General features: G+C 44.0%; 1 protein-coding gene across 3 annotated transcripts in view; it reads right to left on the bottom strand.

Annotated features, from left to right (window-relative positions):
- Positions 1-23034, bottom strand: part of LOC126520954 (uncharacterized) — a 206212-nt gene that overhangs the window by 58818 nt on the left and 124360 nt on the right. For all 3 annotated transcript variants that reach the window (XM_050169785.3, XM_050169784.3, XM_055065654.1), the window contains one exon: positions 16342-16470. In XM_050169785.3, the coding sequence (XP_050025742.1) occupies positions 16342-16470 (129 nt within the window). The remainder of the gene's footprint in view (positions 1-16341; positions 16471-23034) is intronic.

Raw genomic sequence — 23034 nt, 5'->3', positions numbered from 1 at the left:
ACTGAGCGCCGGGGTTTGATTGCTGTATTCATATAGGAGGTTGTGGCCAAGTACTGCACCAGGGTGGCCAATACTGCTCTGGTGAGAGCTCCTGAGGGTGTACTTAACTTAATCCTAAACTTAGACATAAAGAAGTCGTGTGGTCCTGACGGTATCCCGACTGTTTTTCTCGTTCGATACTCTCTTTTGTGCAGCAGATATCTAACAACTATCTTTAGAAAATCTCTCTCAACCACCACTGTTCCTCCCTCGTGGAAACTTGTTTTAATTCTCCCTTTATTTAAGTCAAAGTAACGTTCAACTGTTATCTAACTATAGGTCCATTTCCTTAACAGCATATTCATGTAAATTACTAGAACACATTATCGTTAAACATATTATGGTATTTCTTGAAACTAAAAAAAATTTATGCACTTTCCAGCTTGGTTTTAAACTTGGCCTCATCACTATAACGCAACTGACAGAATTCGTTCAGGGCATCAGGAGCTCATTAGACGTAGGCGAACAGATTGATGCTGCTTTTATAGACATTGCAAAGGCCTTCGACACTGTCTCATACCCCAAACTTATGCACAAGCTGCCCCTCTATATCAAAAAAAGCATCTCTGGTTGGCTGGATATCGGACTGTCTTTCCCAGCGTTCGCAATATGTACGTTTCAACTCTACTAACTAACCCTTGGTGCCTGTTTCATCAGGGGTTCCCCGAGGCTCAGTACTGGGTCTTCATTTATTTCTGATTTGTATTAATCATCTCCCCCTACACACTTCAGTTGAAATACGCCTTTTTGCAGGCGATTGCGTTTATATCATTCAATTAAATATCCTACTGTTCATGTTGTCCTTAGCAATACTTTCGCTGACTTCTGTAACTGGTCCAAAGCACGGCAAATGAATATCTGTCTCCATGTCCTTTATACGACGCTCATGCCCTTCCTTCTTGGCGTATGTCTTTAATAATATTACTTTAAATAGAGCGTTCGAATTCAAATGTTTATATATCCTACTAACACAGGATTTGTCATCGTGAAAACACACTGATGTCACCTGTAACAAGGCCCTTAAAGGACTAGGTTACTTATATTGTACGCTGCGTCTTGCGCCTCAAGAAACTAAATTTCTAACATATAAAAAACCTCATTCGCCCCATTCTCGAATATGGCTGCGTTGTATGGAATGCATATAAACACTGTGATGTCAAAAAACTAGAATCGGTGTAAAAGAAGGCAGTGCGTTTTGTTTGTAGGAGACATGACAAGGACTTTTCGCTGTCTAACTCTCTTGCCCTACTTGGTCATACTCCCCTTGCAGAGCGTTGCAAGCTTGGATGCCTAAGACTTCTTCACACGTTAATCAATTCTCCTCGTCTCTCCTCTCTAGATAGCTGTTTGACTTTTTTCGAAACCCTCATCTACGAGGAGTCGCCACGCTCTAAATATCTCAACCCTTTTTGCCCGTACTGATTCCTCTAAATACAGCTTTTTTCCATTAACAATTTAAGTCTGGAGTTCATTACTGGGCAACATCCAATCACCACCACTGAAACAACTCACGCAATGTTTGCTGTTCGTCCCACTCCTGCAATAGCCTTACTGAGGTCGCAGTATCTATAACTAACTAACTAACTAACTAACTAACTAACTAACTAACTAACTAACTAACTAACTAACTAACTAACTAACTAACTAACTAACTAACTAACTAACTAACTAACTAACTAACTAACTAACTAACTAACTAACTAACTAACTAACTAACTAACTAACTAACTAACTAACTAACTAACTAACTAACTAACTAACTAACTAACTAACTAACTAACTAACTAACTAACTAACTAACTAACTAACTAACTAACTAACTAACTAACTAACTAACTAACTAACTAACTAACTAACTAACTAACTAACTAACTAACTAACTAACTAAGGTGAGAGTATGTACAGGCGCTACCTTAGTGCCGACAATACATTGTGTAAACAAAGAAAATAAAAAGAAAGTGCAATACACGCTATTCCAACGTAAAGGGAACATTATTTCACGCTTAAATCGAAATACAGGTCAAGGCAACCAAATCGCACCAAATTGCACCAAATAAACAACGTTAAATTAAACGATAATCTAGCGATAAACGATAAACTAGCGTTACGTAAATTTTCTTTTACAACTACAAATGCGGTTAAAGCTTGCACAAAAGACGAATTTTTTATGAAGAAATATGATGCATGACGTTGCCCGTGGGTATCACAAGCCTCTTAGATTCACTGCGCAATAAAGATAATCTGTATCGAAAAGCTAAAAGGCAAGCGTTTAACACACGACTAAAGCGCTTTACGAGAACATTTCTGCGCAGTTAGACACTGCTCTGAAGCAAGGAAAAAAAAAGATATTTTGAGGGCCAATTGACGCATGCACAAACGTTAAACAGAAATGGATTGTGATAAGTTCCCAAATCGAGGCAACAAGACATCTATCGTCGAGATTATCACTATATAAAACAGGGTCTCACAAAACACCGAAGAAATAAGCAGTGTGTTTGTAAGTTTTTTTCTCTTCGGAAATGAACTTATGTCCTACAGTGCCAGAACTAGAAAGGCAGCCACAATCTTGCTGCCTACCGCCTTGTACAGCTGAAGAAGTGTTAACTTTGTAGCAATTGTCTCATTCCGTTTTATTAATTACTTCTCTCCACCGTGCGGGTTTCCGCATAACTATTACGTCAAACTCTTCCCTTTGCTTCGAGTTGTTGAGAAATTCGACTTCGCCCTGCTATCTGCCTGGTTAGCTCAGATGGTAGAGTGGCTGCCCCGGAAAGGCGGTGATCCCGGGTTCGAGTCCCGGAGCAGGACGAATTTTTCTTCAGCTGCTAGGCTTTCCTCTTGAGAATCCCGCATGGGTTTCCTTTGTAGCAATTAGCTACGCTTGGGTGAATGTCTCATTTCTCTTTATTGAGTGTTAACTATCATTAGCAATTTAAAAAATACTGGCGCTGGTCTAGACAACATACACTCAATCCATATTAAATCGGTCAAATATGTCGTAGCTGAAGCCATCTACCATATAGTCAACCTCATTTTTTAGCAAAGGAATATTTTCCAACCAACTGAACATAGCTAAAGTAATTCCTATACTAAAGAAGGGAGACCCCACATTGGCAGATAATTATAGACCGATTTCTGTGCTTCCGTTTACCAGCAAAATAGTTGAAAAATTAATTGAAATTTGCATTCTGGCTATAACGCTAAATTTAATATACTGTCTTTGTCACAGTTCGGGGTTCGCGCGGGTCTTCCGACAGAACACGCAGTTATAAGCTTCAGTGACTGGATTAAAACACGGTTGGACAAGGGATTAATAGCAGGATCAGTCTTGAGATTCATTTTAAAAAAGCCTTTGACAACATTAACCATCAAATTTCGCTTTCTAAGTTAGAAAGTTATGGCATAACTGGGGCCGCTTTTAGTACAAGAATTATTTTTGTAACAGGTATCAAAGAGCTTTCATTATTGGCGCCTTTTTCCAACAAAGGCTTCTCACTATTGGAAAAGGATCAATTCTCAGTCCGCTCTTATTCTTTACATTTATTAATGATCTAACCAGTTATTTATATAGTTACAAGTGTTTTCGTTAAGCCGATGATACGAAGATTGCAATATCTGCCATAAACCCCATTCAACTTTTAGATAAGATAGACTACACTGTACGCCGGCTGGAAAAGTGGTGTCATAAAAATATAAAGATTATATAAGCATAAACTTTGCTAAGTCTCAGTTTAGAGTTTTCCATTCTCCTCCAAAATCTATGACAGGTAATTTACCCATACGCATAAGCAACGTTGCAATTAAGCAAATTTGCTGTGCTATGTTTCTAGGAATCATTCCAGATTCCAATCTAAAATTTGACGCTCACATTGATTCACTTAAGAAAATTGGCTTAAGAAAATTGGCTTTGGCATAAGATCTTTAATTAAAGCTCGTTCAGCTTTTAGAATCAATAAACTTCTCTTACTTTACCACGCTTTGATTCACACACACTATAAATATTGTATTACTGCTTGGGGAAATACTTATTATACTCATATGTCTCGTTTGGTTAGTATCGAAAAACGGGCATTGAACATTTACATCCCCTCTTTCATTTTCTAAAATTTGGTGTACTTCCTGTTGTTTACACATCCAAAGCTAGTCTGATGGTCCTGTTGTATAAAGTAATCGACCGTCAAGTTTCCATTGATGCTTTTCGAATTCACCGATTCACAAATAAAAATCCAACTAGCTTTGCTTTGTCAAATAATTTTCTCCTACCAAAAGTCGCTACAACTTATGGTAAACAAACCGCCTGTTTCAGTGCTATTTTCATTTGGAACAATTTAAAACCTGATTTAATAATGTTGTCGGTGAGCCGGTTTAGATCGTCTTTGAAAACGTATTTACTTCCATCACTTTATTTCGTATATTAATCAGTTTCACATTTTCTCTATCGATGTTCTTCTATGTTCTTTTTAATCATATTGTTACGGGGATGTTGGGAATAGAGAAACACTGTATTTACGATATATTGTCACGGGTATACGACTATTTAAAAGATGTATTTACAAGGCATATATAAACAGCAGCCGAGAATCCCGAGAGGCTGTTGCCACTTTGTCGTCTTTACCATCGACGACCTTGTCCTCTTTTCCACCGTAGCAATATATACAAGATGAGTCAGAGTAGTTAAGATGGCTGACCACCAACAACACGCAGCAGTCAGCGTCTGTTTTGCTCTATTTTTGCCCTATCTGTTTCTCTATCTTGAATTTTTTTTGTCTACCACATTCATGTTTTTTGTACATTTTGTCTCGCATATTGCTGGTTAAATGCACTAGTAAGAAAGCTCTCTAGCTCTTCCTGGGCACTATAATAAACATTTGAATGATTGATTATTATCACCGTAGAACGATATTATAGAAATCCGCAGGGTACAATAAGGCTCTCTATATGGCTTTCATAGATTAAGAAAAAAGCATTTGATTCAGTAGAGATACCAGCAATCATAGAGGCATTGCGTAATCAGGGAGTACAGACAGCTTATGTAAATACCGTGGAAAATATCTACGGAGATTCCACAGACACCTTAATTCTACACAAGAAAAGTAGGAAGATACCTATGAAGAAAGGGGTCAGACAAGGAGACACAATCTCTCCAATGCTATTCACTGCATGCTTGGAAGAAGTATTCAAGCTATTAAACTGGGAAGGTTTAGGAGTAAGGATCGACGGCGAATACCTGAGCAACCTTCGGTTTGCCGATGACATTGTTCTATTCAGCAACACTGCGGACGAGTTAGAACAAATGATTGAGGACCTTAACAGGGAGAGTGTAAGAGTGGGGCTGAAGATTAATATGTAGAAGACAAAGATAATGATTAATAACCGGGCAAGGGAACAAGAGTTCAAGATCGCAAGTCAGCCTCTAGAGTCTGTGAAGGCGTACGTTTGCCTAGGTCAACTAAACACAGGGAACCCTGACCATGAGGAGGAAATTCACAGAAGAATAAAAATGGGTTGTATCGCATGCGGCAGACATCGTGAGCTCCTGAATGGGAGCTTACCGTTATCATTGAAAAGGAAAGTATACAATCAGTGCATTTTACCGGTGCTGACGTATGGCGCAGAGACTTGTCAGAGACTGACAAAGAAGCTTGAGAACAAGTTAAGGACCGCGCAAAGAGCGATGGAACGAAAAATGCTAGGCATAACGTTAAGAGACAGAAAGAGAGCGGTTTGGATCAGAGAGCAAACGGGTATAGACGATATCCTAATTGACATCAAGAGGAATAGATGGAGCTGGGCAGCTCATGTAATGCGCAGATTAGATAACCGTTGGACCATTCGAGTGACAGAATGGGTACCAAGAGAAGGGAAGTGCAGTAGAGGACGGCAGAAGACTAGGTGGTGCGACGAAATTAGGAAATTTTCGGGTGCTCGTTGGAATAGGTTGGCGCAGGTCAGGGGTAATTGGAGATCGCAAGGAGGGGCCTTCGTCCTGAAGTGGCTCTAATACAGGCTGCTTCTGTTGCTGCTGCTGCTGATGATGATAAAATTGTGCGTTTTAAGTATGTACTAGCATATTATTTCAGTGCTAGCTTTTGTGCAATTAGAAAAAAGGCATGCATTAAGAAAGAGCAATAATATGCTATGCGCCTGATCATATGCATTGTGCTATTAAGTTTTTCTGAGTTATAATAATGGTTGGCTACTGTATCCAGTGTTGTGCAATAAAATAATATGCCACAGCAATTATTGTGTGCCTCACAGAACAAATTGAATATATCTTTCTAAGTCAAAACATCATAGCAGGCTGAAAACAATAAACTCGTATTTTTTTTGTAGGGACGAAGTGTATAAATTGTGAAAATAACCTGTTTATATACAAATATTTCTTACATTATGCAAATGAGCTGCCCCCATACATTCGAATAAGCGTTTTAATAGTACGACTTGGCAAAGGGCAACGAAAGACCCCTATTTAAACCCTCTAATTCTGAAGCTGGTATTATCTGACGGTATGTCATTTCATTAATGTCCAGAAAGACAAACTTGACGTGTTGAAACCAGTTACAATATAACATGGCCTTTACACTGCGAAAATATTTTCTAGCAATACACTCAATGTGAAGGCCTCCCGTTGCGGTGATGATGCATCAAAACAACCTAGAATAATAAATGAGGTGCTCCATGGGCAAGATTTGATAGAATCAAGAATCGGGAGGAGACAAGCTATGAATTACGTAAATTTTAGCTATTCTAGATGTTTTTTTTTAGTGTGCTACATGTGTTTCAATTCCTTTTTGCTTGATTTTCTCAAAACCCACTTGTTCACGTTTCTTTTATGCACCAACAAGCCTACTTATATTGACACGGATAGTTTATCTGTATCTGGTTACCGTATTTTTACTGGATAAAAATGTTAAACGTTATCGCTCTGCGCAGGATGCGCCTGAACGTATCGCAAGTTTCGCGAATGTTATGGATGGTTCTGTCGGTTGTCTGTTGTCGACGAACCTCGTATGACTTGATTGCATACGCGACACGAATTGTGTAGTGATTTCTGGAAGGCGCGCGGGCACCAGCGAATACGCTGGAACTTTCGACGACTGACGTATGCAAACCGACGCGTTTGACCCGCAGATGAAATTTTCGACGATTGCCGGCACTGCTTGCCGCTATCGTTGCGATTATATCGTTGCGTTGCGCTATAGCGTTGCAGCATGTTTCAACGTCACTACTAGTGACAACATTTCCAACACCGATTTTTTCAATGATACTTCGCACGCCTAAATCTTACATAGTTGGCTGTTCAATGAGCTACTAAAAAATGAAATGGTACAACAGTTTTTGATATGATATGGAATCGTCGTGCAGGTGTTTGCAAAGCGATCTTGTAGACAGACGACGCGCGAGCGCTGATGCCGGTGTTTTGTGCACTATCACGGCCGCTTTATTCAGCCCAGTGGCACTATTGTTGCTTCAAAGATAAAAAGAAACTTTTGCGGCAGGCGGACATTCGTTATTCAAACGTATTTTTTCATATCTGCAAGAGCATACAGATCACTAACTTACTGTTTCAAGCTTAGTTTACAGCAGGCTGTTTTAGGCTGCACTTTGACGGATGAAGACGAAATAGTCCAGCAACAGTGCGCCGCAGCGGAGGAGCGAGCTTCGGCGCGTGTGGGCGCGCGTGAGAGCTTCTGACGAGCACATCATAATTGAATTTTTCCGTTCTTTCTACGCATGCGCGAGGAGCAGTGGTCGCGAGAGAGAAATGTGGGGACATTCGGTCCTTGAGATTTATCTTCGCCTAGGTACTACGGAGAAGAAAGTTGTTAGCTCCGTTCGTCCCTAACCGAGCTGGTAACACAATCGACAGAATGCGTGGCTGGCAAGGCGAAGAAGCCGTGTCCAAAGTGAGTTTGTTGCTATTTTGTTGCGCCGGTAGCATAATAAATTTCTATAGTCGCAGGGGGATATGTTTGGAAGTGAGGTGTCTTCTCGGATGACTTTAGTGGCAAACCATTACATATTCATTAGTTATTCATTAGTGTTCATTAGTGTCGTTGAGCAAGGTCAGCATACCGCACACTTCAGGAGATTAGCGGCAACGGAAACAGCTTATGAATTCGACTGCCGTGCCGAAGCGAGTTTGTTGCTTTTTTTGTTTATTTTTGCTGTGGTTTCATATTAAATTATGATAGTCGCAGGGGGATACGGTTGGACGTCAGGCGTTTTCTCGGATCACTTTAATGGCAAAGCACTACGTCGCGCCGATGCATTGTTCATCAGTGTCGTTGAGCATACCACACACTTCAGGGGAATCGCGGGAACGGAGACAGTTAATGAATTCAACTGCCGTGCCGATGCATTAGTTCTTAATGTAACTGAGCATACAACACACTTGGAGATTGGCGGGAATGGAGCATATTGTACTCTGTATGTGAAAGTACTAAAACTTGCATCATCATGCAATCTGAGCCGTAGATCGTTGTTAGAGCTGTGCAGCCGCATCGGCAAAACACTGTGCCCTGCGGATGAATACGGAACAAATGTATCCTAAAGAAATATGGTCGTCATGCAATTTCATAGCAGTAGACCCTTGTGAAAGCTATACAGTAACACTGATATTGGCTCCGTGGTTTGTGCAATCAGCCAGCTCTTCCAGATTCGGAAAAGACAAGACCGGAGGAAAGCTTCTAAAACTACAAGACAACAACCTGATTTGATAACTCATAGTTTGGATGTTTCCAGTAGAAGCACCTGCACCAATGCAAACTAAGTTGCAGTAAAAGTTGGACTTCAGAAAGTAAATGCGTCAACATTACACCAACGATAAACGCAATTCCACTACATGGATGACTTGCCTTGTATGAAAACATTGTTTTCACTTTTTGCTCTCCTGTTCGCCACATAAGCATTGCGGATTAAGGCGAAGTCTCACTGTTTAGTACAATGCGTTTGTCACTGGCTGACCACAAATAAATCGCTATCAACGTCGTATAATGAGCATTAAAAAGTTCTTTTCAGCTCCTACTTTGCGACTGATGAGCCGGCTGTGCTCACATAGGTGAGGATCCACCTCCAGAGGGTCCTCACTGAATGGATGGATGGATACAACTTTCTTGTACGTCCGGCAAGGTTTGACGTGACCCGGGCTCAGGTCTCCCATGGGGGAACGTCAAGGCCCTGCCTCAACGCCGCCTCACGGGCTTGCTGGACTGCCCACGTCTGGATTCCGAGGTCTGAGCTGCGCAGAGCGGCGGCCCACCTCGACGACAGGGTCTCCGGAGTAACTGCCATCCCTCCTATAACTACATTGCACTCCCACAGCATGTGTTTGAGTGTTGCTGGTCTTTCCTGGCACAATTTGCACGTGTCGTCCTGATGCTTATCTGGGAAGATACGTTTCAGACGGAATGGATTAGGGAAGGTGTTCGTCTGGAGTTGTATTCACTGGTTATGTCGTTGTATCTGGTGAGCCTGTCCCGTTCTGCTCGAGAAGCGTTCGCTATCGTGCGAGAGGCGTTGCCCTGTTCGGCGCGGCGGGTCATGTCTCGCGCCGTCCGGTGCGCCGTCTCGTTTAGGTTCGGGAGCGCGTCGCCTTCCGTGGTGACGTGCGCGGGGAACCATATGATCCTCGAGCTCGCGGTTTTGGATCTGCCCGCTTTGGCCAGAATGGACAGGGCTTCCTTAGAAATTCGACCTTTGGCGTAATTATTTACTGCCGTTTGCGAGTCACTTAGTACGACTTCGCATTCCTGTTCTGTGAGGGCCAGCGCAATCGCTACTTCCTCCGCTATTTCCGAGTGTTTGGTGTATACACTGCGTGTGGTTCTGATTTTTGACTGCGTCTATGACTACGGCGGTGTATTTTTGGCCGTTCGCTTATTCGGCTGAGTCGACAAAGCGCGCGCTTCTCTCCCTGCCGAATGAACGGAGCAGAGCCTCGGCTCTTGCCTTTCTTCTACCTCGGTTGTAATCGGGGTGCACGTTTCTTGGGATGGTTGCCACCGTAATGGTCTCTCTGATTTTGTTGGCCGTGCTGGTTGTGGTACGTTATGCCGAGCGTGTTCATAATGTACCTTCCCGTCGTGGTGGTCGACAGGCGTTCGAGCTGCGAGATGCGTTGTGCTTCGGCTATTTCTTCTAGGGTGTTGTATATGCTCAGCTGAGCCAGAAGCTCGGTGCTCGTCGATTCCAGGAGGCCCAGGGCTATCTTGTACGTTTTCCTTGTGAGCGTGTTTATCTTGTTCTTTTCCGCGACGTACCAGTTGTGGTAGGCGGCTACGTAGGCGATGTGGCTGACAACGAATGAGTGGATCAGTCGAATGACGTTTTCTTCCTTCATGTCCGCGTGTCTATTGGTTATTCTCTTTATGAGTCTCGTGGCGCTGGTGACTTTGCCTTCGATCTTCCTCACAGTTTCGCCGTTAGCTCCGTTGGCCTCAATGATCATTCCGAGGATTTTTGGCGATTGGCGATTGCGTTTCCGCATTGGGTGTACAGGCCAATTTCCTCGTAGTCCCGGGGTCCTGTGTAGCTCTTTGGTGGCATGCCTCTGCGCGTGGGCCGGTAAAGGAGTAGTTCGGAGTTGCTCGGGGAGCATTTGAGGCCCGTTCCTTGGAGATACTCTTCGACTTTGTGAATGGCCGTCTGTAGTGAGTGTTCAGTTTGCCCGTCACTGCCGCGGTCCGCCCAAATCCTTATATCGTCTGCGTATAGCGTGGTGGATTCCTTCGATTTCCCGTAGTTTGCTGAGGAGACCCAGCATGACGAAGTTGAAAATGAGCGGAGATATAACTGAGTCCTGGGGGGTACCTGCACTTCCCTGGGTTTGTTCTTCGGACTCGAGGTCGCCAACCGTCAGGGTGGCTTTGCGATCGTTCAGAAAGTCCCTCACGTAGTTGTAGGCCCTTTCCCCCAGCTAGGTTCAGATCAGAGACTTGTTTAAGGATCGACTCGTGAGCGACGTTGTCGAATGCTTTCTCCAGGTCTAGTCCTAGGATGGCTCTGGTGTTTCTTGTATTGTCGTCAAGGATCTGGTTCTTTAGTTGTAACATGACGTCCTGCGTGGACAGGCGGGATCGGAAGCCTATCATGGTGTGGGGGTAGCCTTCCGTCTCTTCTAGATGGCTGTTGATACGGTTGTGGAAGGCGTGTTCCAAGACCTTACCCACGCACGACGTGAGAGAGATTGGGCGTAGGTTTTCCCAAACTCAACGGCTTTCCGTGCTTGGGTATGAGGATAGCCTTGGACCTCTTCCACTGCTTCGGGATGCGGCCTTCTCTCCAGCACTTGTCTATATAGCCCGTGAGTTTGGTGACAGATTTGTCGTCCAGGTTTTTGAGCGTTTTGTTGTTGACCCTGTCCGGTCCTGGGGCTGACTTGCCGTTGAGTCCTTGGAGTGCCGTTATGATTTCCGCCTCACTGAAGTATTCATCTAACTTGGGACTAGGACACCCAGTGTACCGGCCGTGCTCGACCGTCGGTCGTTGCGGGAGATACTTGTCGCAGAGTTTCATGACGATTTGCTTCTCGCTCGGCGCCCCTTTTTCTTTGTGCAGAAGTCTCTGCATGTCGGCTCTTTGCTTGGATTTGCATTGGGTTTCGCCCAGCAGGTGCATCAGCAGTCGCCACGTACTTCCGTTGTGGAGTTGGCCATCCGCAGCGTTGCAGGCTTCGTCCCACTGTTGCTTGCTCAAGGTTTTGCAGTGCTCTTCGATTTGTTTGTTTAAGTCGGCTATCTTTTTTCTCAGCTTTCGATTGAGCAGTCATCACTGAATTGCATTTTTGTACAGGAGCGTGGACACCTGCATAAATAGTGTTTTTTGACTGACTGCATATAGGTTACCAGGCATTTTTATCAATCTTTTAAATCACCCACACAGGCGTACGTTATCCTCTTCATCTAGTAAAGAGGGGTAAACATCGACAAAATGATGCAGCTCAAATAGCTTGAACGTGTATGCATTTTCTATCCGCAGTGACGGACAAGATGGCTCGAGCGTTGCACAATGCCGTTTGCCTACAGTCAGCTTCGCCGTATGGCATTAGTGTCGCGCAATCAAGCATGCGCAGTGTATTGCAGAGAAGCATACAAACAGTGGAAAGCGGCCACTGTCGGAGGATATAGTGTGCGCACCTGCCGTCACATCTCCTGTCGCAGTACAAGCACGGAGACGCCGAACAAGTGTACTGGCAGGCCTTCAGAGCTATTTCGCACGCGGTTGTAGCGATCTGAGCCCTTGTTTCGCCCACATAGAGCTTCCCGTATATGAGCTAGACATCGTAAAAGCAGGGATTAGCAACACCCTCTCCTTCATTAATTACCCTTGCGCACAAACACCTCAGAATCGCTACGAATCCGCACCACGTAGCCAATATCAGTGTTGCTGTACAGCTTTCCAAGGGTCTATTGCTATGAAATTGCATGACGACCATTTTTCTGTAGCATACATTTGTTCCGTATTCATCCGCAGGGCGTAGTGTTTTGCCAGTGTGGCTGTACAGCTCTCATAACGATTTACGGCTCAGATTGCATGGCGACGCAAGTTTTAGTACTTTCACATACAGAGTACAATATGCTCCATTCCCACGAATCTCCAAGTGTGTTGTATGCTCAGTTACATTAAGAACTAATTCATCGGCACGGCAGTTGAATTCACAAACTGTTTCCGTTCCCGCGATTCCCCTGAAGTGTGTGGTATGCTCAACGACACTAATGAACAATGCATCAGCACGACGTAATGCTTTGCCATTAAAGGCATCCGAGAAAACGCCTGACGTCCAACCGTATCCCCCTGCGACTATCATAATTTAATATGAAACCACAGCAAAAATAAACAAAAAACGCAACAAACTCGCTTCGGCACGGCAATCGAATTCATAAGCTGTTTCCGTTCCCGCGAACCTCCTAAAGTGTGCGGTATGCTGAGCTTGCTCGACGACACTAATGAACAATGGCGCATCGGCACGACGTAATGCTTTGCCACTGAAGTCATCCGAGAAGACACCTCACTTCCAAACGTATCCCCCTGCGACTATAAAAATTTTATATGCTACCGTCGCAACAAAATAGCAACAAACTCACCTTGGACCACGGCTTCTTCGCCTTGCCGGCCACGCATTCTGTCGATTGCGTTGCCAGCTCGGCTAGGGACGAATGGAGCTAACAGCTTTCTTCTCCGTAGTACCTAGGCGAAGAGAAATCTCAAGGACCGAATGTCCCCACATTTCTCTCTCGCATGCCCAGAAAGAACGGAGAAATCCAATTATGATGTGCTCGTGAGCTTCTGTCCAGTGGCCAGCGGCCGTGCCAGTGGTTGCGTGCCCTCTTTCTCCGACCAATGCGAAGCGAAGCGTTCGCTTGTCGGCGCGTGCCGAAGCTTGCCGACGCCTCTCGGTGGCTGGGCCTCAAGAAGGTGGGGGTGCGATTACTCCGAAGTATTTGGTGTCTATGCAATCCTGTGTCCGCCAAGTGCCGACAGTGTATGTGTGCCGAAAGCGCCGTATGGCCGGCTGCCGTCGTTTCTCCTATGTTTGTGAATGAGCAATAGAGGTCCCCCACGGACTCAAGGGTGTGCGTGTGTGGTGCAATACGAGTGCACGACCTCTAAATGAAGGGAGGAATCGCCCGTTCCTTCGCCCCTAATTAAAATGGGCGCGGCCAAGACCATGGGAGGAGCCGGGAACCAATTGGGTGAACTTGATTGGACCGTCACCAATATCTGCCGTTCCCCACCACAGGGAACTAGGAAAAGGAGGTTATTTAAACGCTGGTTTTAGACCGAGCTGGGCAGTCTAGAGTCCAGAAGCTGAGCCTACAATCTGCTGAAAAGCGTCAATGAGCTAGTGCCATCCAGTATCGCCTGGGCCGCCTAGCAGCGTCTGAACTGCAAGTTACTAGTTGGCGAAAGAGACGACAAACCAACGTCTGCAATGGAGCTCACTGTAGTTCCCCTCAAGTTAGCTCACCCTGCTCGAGGGAAGACGTCAGACCTAGACTCCCGGGAAAGCCAGCCCAGCAATCGCATCCACCGCAAAGAGATCAGCTTGCCAGCGTTCTTCGGGAAAGCTTTGCCGTCGACTCCACGCTTTATGGACTTTCTGTTGCTGCTCGGCCATGCGTATGCCATCATTTGTTTTCTTTTGAATTCTGTTGAGTTGACCACCGATAACTGTGTTTTGTGTAGTGTCAGTTTCTATGCTTATTGTTAACTGTTCGTTGTATTTCTTTTGTATTCATCATCGATCTAGATTAACTGCATGTGTGTTAGTGTTCTTGTGTTTTTGTGTTTCGTTTAAATTGTGTGTCGTTGTCAGTCTATAAATATTTTTTTTCTTTCTTTCTCCCGACTCTTTCTCCTTGACTGTGTTCGCTTGAGTACGGAACAACCAACCGGCTTGTATACCCCGTCGACGACTTCGCGTCGACGGTGAACGGATGACAAGCCATGACAGGAACACTGTATTTACAATATACATACAAGATAAGTCAGAGTAGCTAAGATGGCTGACCACCAACAACACGCAGCAGCCAGCGTCTCGCGATCTTCTTCCTCTCTCTTCTTTCATCCTTCCGTAAGAATATATTATATTTTTGTCAATTCATTCCTGTGCTTACTGAAATTATTTTATCCTATTCTGATAGGAGGCCCTCCCACAGTTCTTATTTTTGGGCTTCCTCCTGAGAATATATCACCTTCATATATGTATTGTATCTTGCATTTATGGTAATGCACTTGAAACTTGAAACCCACCCAACAGAGCAACGGACAACTCAAACTGCAGTAGACAATTTTTTAAAATACCTTTTGACTGAGCCAAAAATAATTCTTCAGACAGACCATTAAACATTTTTTGCGCATAGACACACCGTCGTGCCTCACAATGCCTAGGTAATGAACGAGGAACGTGAAAACGCGTGTTGTCCCTCAAAAGTCGCGAGGATACATATTTCTCTGAATTAGTCATTCCAAAAATTACGAAGAACGACAGTTTGCTTGTACAAGGATTGAAATGAAGAGAAACCCAATGTCGAAAAGAAATGGTCATCTGACAGCTGGCCACATCCATACGCAACACTTTTCAATATATTTTTTGATGAACTGTCAATTCTCGTTTGCCATTGCAAGGCGCAGAGAGCGAATGCGGTGATTCCGTATCGTGCTATGCTGTACACGCGAGAGCATGCGCTACGGTTTTTTTCAGAGATGATGGTGTGAAACCTTTTATGCTAAAAAGCAATCAAGTGACGCTCCTGAGTTTACCATACAGATAGGCCAGATGATGACGCCACGACATACTGCTATCAAGAAATAAACCGGGATATCGCACACAGTCTACTTAACAGGGGTACATGTATATGAAACACAGTACTGATCATGCAAGTATACTGGGATGTTTATCGCTGTGGTCTTCGAGGGACTTCTGAAACATTAACTGTGTCTTACTGATATTTACGTTAATACAATTTTTTGCAAACCAGTGCATTAAACTATGTCTTGCATTTTGCAGGGCGCCCACAGCCTTTTCATAATTTAAATGCTTTGTTAAAATTATCGTATCATCTGCACACTGATAGACAGTGCCTTTAGAAATTACTGTAGGGAGATCATTTATGAATATATTAAACAATAAGGTTGACAAAATGGATCCCTGGGGAACACCGGCTGTATGCCACTGCTTGCTACTGACGGTGTCCTTGTCGGCCATAACTATCTGCGACCTACCACACATGTAGTTTCGCAGTACTTTGTGAAATGGCCCTCTGAATCCCATCAAAATTAGTTTCGCCAGTAGGATGCTATGGTTCACTGTATCAAAGGCTTTGGCTACGTCTAGAAACAGCGCACAGGTGAATAAGTTGTGCGGAATATGCTTCATCTGAGAGTTCTTTTAATGGTGCTGTGGTACCTCGATTCGGAACAAAACCAAACTGTCTGGGCAACCTTTAGTTGCCCTTTTCTTGTGCTACCTGATTCCAAGTTGTGCCCGCAAATTTCTTCATTTTTTGACACCACCTGATCCTTTGCCGTCCTAGACTACACTTCTCTTCCCTTGGTACCCATCCCGTAACTTTAATAGACCACTGGTTATTTGCCATACGCATTACACGGCCTGCCCAGCTTCTTTTCCAGACACCTCGCACCTTACTCATGACCCTTTATCGTACTTGCTTCCCCATAAATTACTTCTATTTCTGGTTCAGGAAGCAATCAATCAAAGTCCTCCGCCATGCAGGTTCACTGCGCACATCTGTTTGCCTGGCATTAGGGTGTGTACTACTCTTGCGAATCAAAACTTACTCGTTGAAGGGTGAGTTGCCTATAGGGAGTTATGATGTGCTTTCTCAAGCAGCCTCTTACGAGCTTCCGTAGCTTCTCCACAAACCACCTTGGTGCACACGGGTGGTATAGCATCACTACGGCTCCGTGCTGCGCGAGAAAAAAAAGAAGGCATCGATTGAAGATTGCCAGTGAAGAAACAGTTCTCACTTACCGAAGTCTGAGGCATCTTTTGCACCTACTGGAGATTACCTCCGATACAGGGTGCAGAAGCTATTTTTTGCAAATTACATTGTGACGGTACGAGCATATTCATAGGTCGTGTTTATCGGAGCCCAGACTCTGGTAATGCTTCTATCAGTGTCATTCATGATTACATGGAACGTCACGTGTTTGGTTCCCGCGTTGTCCTCATGGGTGACTGTAATCTGCTAGACATTAACCGGAATAGTATGTGCTACTCGTCATCAGCTTCGGATGCATTGTTTGACCTCAGGCTAACCTTCAATCTTCATCCGATCGTTTCGCGCCTCACACGCTCACAGGGAAATACTCAGAATATGCTTGATCCAATCTTTTTCAGTAATCACTTCGACATAAACCGTATAAAAACCTATATACTCCTTGGTATACCAGACCACGACGTACCAGTGTGCATCGTACCTCTTGGTGACACCATAACCACTCATTCTTCTGTATCTGTAGTAACAGACTTCGAAAACGCTGATGACAATAGCATACTAACGCACCTCGCTCATGAATTCCAGCATTTTTCAGAAATTGGCTCCGAGGCTTCAGTAGATGTAAATTCCCTTTGGTGTCACGTCAAATCGATTGCGCTTTGCTGCATCACTCACTGTGTACCTACAAAAACAAAGTGCCTTCCAAAATATAATCCATGGATCAAGCGAGAAGTTATTCAAGCAAAGCGACGTTTGAAAAGGTTACGTAAGGCAATAAAAACAAAAGGCAGGGCAGAATCCAGAATTCAGAAATTACCAGACGCCATCGTGGAATTCAAACTTTAAGCTAAACGTGCTAAACAGCACTAATTTGATGTACCACTGCCTAATTATCTTGTTAATAAACCCCAGAAGTTCTGGAATTACTTTCGTGCCAATAAAAACGCGACATCACATCCTCTTCCCGAAAAAATTCTGCTAAGGCTAACACATATAACATTTTCTTTCGGTCAGTATTTACTATATATGATAATATTATTGCCGCAATTGCAACGCAACATCACACGAAATTCGATGAACTAGACATTACGGATGCCGGCATTTTCAATCTACTGCTCAAACTTGACCCCAAAAAGGTAGTGGCACCGACAATGTGCCTAATACTTTCCTCAAAAGATATGCAGAGTGGTGCAGTAAATATCTTGGCCTAGTTTTCCGGAAATCACTTACGACTTCACAACTACCTCATGATTGGAAAATCGCAAAGGAAATCCCGATCCACAAGGGAGGTGATACAACATTACCTTCAGATTTCACACCCATTTCACTAACTAGCACATCACGTAAACTTCTCGAACACATAATCTTAAAGCACATGACAGTATTACTAGAGCGCATAAATTTTTCTCTCCTAAAAAATTATATTATGGGGTTTTACGTGCCAAAACCACTTTCAGATTATGAGGCACGCCGTAGTGGAGGACTCCGGAAATTTTGACCACCTGGGGTTCTTTAACGTGCACCTAAATCTATGTACACGGGTGTTTTCGCATTTCGCCCCCATCGAAATGCAGCCGCCGTGGCCGGGATTCGATCCCGCGACCTCGTGATCGGCAGCCCAACATCATAGCCACTGAGCAACCACGGCGGGTCGACAGTAACTCAACTAACAGAACTAGTCCACGATCTTGCGGTTACAGTTAACCGCAGTCAAGTTGACTTGATGCTACTCGATTTATCTAAGGCTTTCGACTGTGTATATCACAGGAAATTAATAGCTAAAGTTGAAAATGTTTTTGGTATAGGAGAACTTTCTGTTTGGATAAAAGGTTTCTTAAGTAACCACTCGCAATTTGTGATTTACGAAAAAAACGCTTTCTAACACAGTCGCAGTAACATCCGGAGTCCCCAAAGGGTCTGTTCTCAGACCATTGCTTTTCTTATGCTATAGGAACGATATAAAAGCTAACATCAATTGCAAGATAAAACTATTCGCGGGCGACTGCGTCATATACAGAGAAATTAATCATTACAATGATGATATTAAATTAAACGATTGTTTAGCTGACATAGCTAATTGGTGCTCTAAATGGCAGATGCAGATAAACATACAAAAGTCCGCGATCATGACTGTTGCCAGGAAAACGGTATCATCTATCTTTATGTACGCAATTAACGGTACTCCACTTAACAAAGTTGAAGAACACAAATATCTAGGCGTTACATTGACCTTTGAGCTCAAATGGGACAAACATATCAGAAATATAATCTCAAAGGCGCTGCGCAAACTATTTTTCTTAAAAAGAAGCCTGGCGCTAGCAACCATGTCAACGAAGCTGCTAGCTTACACATAATTTGCAAGGCCTGTTCTCGAATACGCTAACACAGTCTGCTTTCCGCATACACTGACTAACATAACCAAACTAGAATCAATACAAAGGAAAGCTGTGAGGTTCATCCAAAACAAATATAAACGTACAGACTCGCCAACAAATATTTAAAACCAGTCCGGTTTGCGAACGCTATCCACAAGAGCGAAACACGCTTGCTTAAAATTCTCGTTTCAAGTAATAAAAAAATAACTATAGGATAGATACCGCCAAACACATTTCATTTTCCGAGGCTTGACCTACACGTAATAAGCATGCGCACACATTGACAGAATACGTGTGTAAAAATGACACATTTAAGTATTCTTTCTTCGCGCTCGTAATAGCAGAATGGAACCAACTCGATGCTACCTATCACCAACATTGAATCATTATCTGAATTTATCTCACAAAAAAGAAAAAAAATAACTGTGTGTGTATAAGAGTATATATGCATGCAGGGACACCGGCAAAGATAGCTTTATTTGTTGGGAAATTTTACTAAACCTTCTCATTTACGACAGCTTATTCGTTTGCCATAATGGTTCTCAAACGCTCGAGGTTTAATTTTAGTTATTTCCGTTTTGTTACTTGCCCCTAGTGACACCTGTGCTGTCGTCATTCTCCTTGGCCATTTCTCGCAGTACCTCTTGTCTTTTTTATTCTCCTTTCTTTCTTTTTTACTATTCCGTTTGATCTTAACATGGTGTTACTTGTATAATGTGTATAACTTGCATTGCTTATGTCATTTTTTGTGTAACCTATACATTGTTTTCCTTGCACTGTACAGAAGAATTATTGTACTGCCCAACTGCCACGCTCTCGAAGGAGAGCAGCATTATTGAAAATAAATATGTAAGTAAGACCCTTCCCACAGGACGCCTTTTACTCTTATTCTGCATCGTCCGACTCCATCTTAAGCCTGAAAATTTTCTACGTTCATCAAACCACCTAGTTCTCTGCCGTCACCTAACATGATTTTCTTAATTTCCTTCCTAGGTACCCATTCTGCAACTCCGATAGACCAATGGTTATCAGGCTTGCACGCATTATACGGCTTGCCCTACACCATTTCTTCCTATTATTGTCTGCTAGGATATCGACTCTACCCCGTTTCCTCACTAATCCACACCGCTGTCTTCCTGTTTTTTAATGTCATGCCTATCAATTTAAAGGGAATAAAGCTTTCTTTGGCTCCTTCGCCCGTCTTTGTGGCGGTTGGTGGTCGGACTGTCACCGATGGAAAAGGCGCGTGCGTATTTGTCGCGGAACGTCTTCGAGACGCGAGGTCCTTGGGCGGCGGCGCTTAGTAGTTGAGGTGGTGGGGAGCCCTCTGTGGTCGCCAGAAACCACACTTTACACAGCTCTTCACCGGTGCAAGGGTCAACGACAAGGCTACAGCCATAGTCGTAACGGACGCTGCCGCTCATCCCGTATGAAGAGAAGTCACCTCTCCTATGAAATCCCATGGGGCTGAGCTTACAGCCACAATCAGGGCTGTGCAGCGTGTACCAGCTACTGCACAGCCGTCACAATCTTCACGGACTCCAAAGGCGCTTCCAGAACAGTGCAAGCGAGCTCCCTGCCAAGGAAGTTAAGCGAAAGACTTCACCAATCCCTCAGAAAACCAACGAAAATAATTTGGGTATCTGGATACGCGGGACTACGGTAACTGAATGGGCTGACCTGCTCGTCGAGACTCTCTACTTTGGAGACCGGATATGCGCAATACAACCCTGACGCTGTTACGAACCGCGCACCTCATGTTAAAGCAGCATCAAGAGGCTAGACGGGTCTTTACAAAATGTGCACATCACTGCAACGCAGCCAGGGCATACTTATAAGACAAGCACAAAGCAACACCCTATCCGCATCTGCTAGATTGCACCATATCAATGGCCCAGCAGACTCACCACCTTCGAAACAGCAACAACACGCCAACACTGAACAGACATTCTGGCACCGATATCTCACCCCACCACTCGACTCTCCTCAGAAACCCAACTATCCTTGGCCCCGAATACTGGATGGCTCACTCGAGCCTTCTAAACGCAAGACCAAACGTTCCTCGCTGCGTTCATCGAATCAGCACTGGCGAAAGCCGCAAGCGAGGCCCTGGACTCAGCTAAAACTGCGGCAGAGTTGTGTCTCTCACTGTGGTGGCTGCGGCTGCGGCTGCGGCAGCCAGAAGGCAGAATGCCGGTCGCCTTGCACGCCGGTGCTTGCGGCGCTGGAGTGAACACAATCATGACGAATCGGCTGGTAGCCACATACAAAACTGCTACGAATTGTTCTGGATAGAATTAAGCAATGAAACGACAATATTCTCACTGCAACAAATATACGCTTTAATTCAAGTGCACCATTCCTTTAATAAACGGAATAGTTCTCTAGAAGGGTTCGGCTGCTTTGCTTACATTGACGGTCATTGTCGATGTTCTTTTCTTTTCTTCGGAGGGGGGGGGGGGGGGGGGGGGTTGTATTTTTGTTCCAGTTGCGCAGTCATCAGTGTGTTCTCTAGCTTCTTTGTTCAGTTCCGAGTTTCTATCTCATGTCTTGGTACCGCTGGAATGCAGTGATTGTGCACTAGTGATTGACCTAAATAAGATACTGAATAAAACAATTACATTGAAATGTGGACGTGCAATAAATGACTTCTTTACATCTGCCTCTTGGTTTTAATTATTGGTGCACCTAGAAAAGCAGAAATTATTTTCATTGGATTACGTCTGTGAAGACGAGGCTCGCGTTAGACGAGTTATGTTTCTTGATCTCTTGCAGTTCATTGGAACGGCTATCTGCTGAACACTGTCAAATCTCCGACGTTAGACCGAGCTCAGGGCTAAGAAAGATTGGGACGAAGTTCAAGGAAGTTTTGCCACCAATTTCCCCCACTTACATGTGGCCATTTTCTGGCAAGAAAATGCAGAGGAGTCAGCCGGTATAAAACGACTTGGTGCGTTTTTCTCAATTTATAGTGCCCACTTAGTAAGACTCCAAATAGATCGTTGTGCATAAACATTAGCAGTTGGCAGATCATGCTCTATATATGCAACGGCAAGTACATCTCCAGTATTTACTACACCGGAAATTTCTGAAAACGAATAAATATTGAACTGGCGAGATATTCCAGTCATTCCTTCTGCATGGCATCCTTGGCGCTTGAAAAGCCACACGATTCGTATTCAGGCGTAAGGCAAAAGAAGCAGTATAAAATTTCTGAAAGATGAGGAGGATGCAGGGAGAATAAACAAAGATGGCGACCTTGCGAAAGAAAAACGCTACCAAATGTCAATTTTGATACCGTTTCTTTTCTCACCATGAATATAAAAAAAATGAATAGCAGCCATTCTTTAATCTGTTCCTCAAATGCATATTACCAGCGATTACTATATTCTTTTAACCGGAGTCATAAGAAAATTAATATAGTATAGTAATCGCTAGTAATGTGAATTTTATGAATAGAGTAAAGAATAGGAGCTATTGACATTTTTGGTATTCATGGTGAGAAATAGAAAAAAAAAACTTGTGCAGCAACTAGGAGCTTAACAATGAAGCTCGAGGACAAGTTAAGGACGGCCTAAGAGCGATGAAACGAAAAATGTTAGGGGTGACGTTAAGAGGAAGCTTTAGCTCGGGCCCAACTCCGACGCGGCCTATTCAAATTCATGTAAAACGCAAAAACGTTTTTATGAGATAACCCCTGCACCGACTGTAGCCAGGCCAGCAGTCGGGCGAACAACGAGTTTATTGTTGCTGCGCAAGTAACATATATATACAGAAGTGAACGTGACGTAACAGATCACGGGATTACTGGTGCGCCGTGACGACTGCAGATTCAGCCGTGCTACATCTCCCCTTTACTGGGAGAGAAATTAATTATCCCTTTCAGGTTGCGGGTATCGACAGGGCTTGTGGCGAGTCCTCGTGCTTCTGCGTAGCTCTTGGGACGAGTGGTCTTCTTTAGAACAATTCTCCGGGAGCCTTTGCTGGACTATCTTCGCGATGGATCGGAAAGTCCCGCAGGTGTTCTCTTGTGCGTCCGATTTCTCGACCATCTTCCGTTCTCAGGATCGCTGAACGGGGAGTGTTGGCTGGCCTCAAAAGAATAGCAGGCGACCAGGTTCGCTGGAGGGTGTCGTATGTATGACTGGCTGACCTGG

The sequence above is a fragment of the Dermacentor andersoni genome, chromosome 3, assembly GCF_023375885.2.
Source record: "Dermacentor andersoni chromosome 3, qqDerAnde1_hic_scaffold, whole genome shotgun sequence".
Taxonomy (NCBI): domain Eukaryota; kingdom Metazoa; phylum Arthropoda; class Arachnida; order Ixodida; family Ixodidae; genus Dermacentor; species Dermacentor andersoni.
The sequence above is the reverse complement of the archived record's forward strand: the minus strand, read 5'-3'. Positions and strand labels throughout refer to the sequence as shown.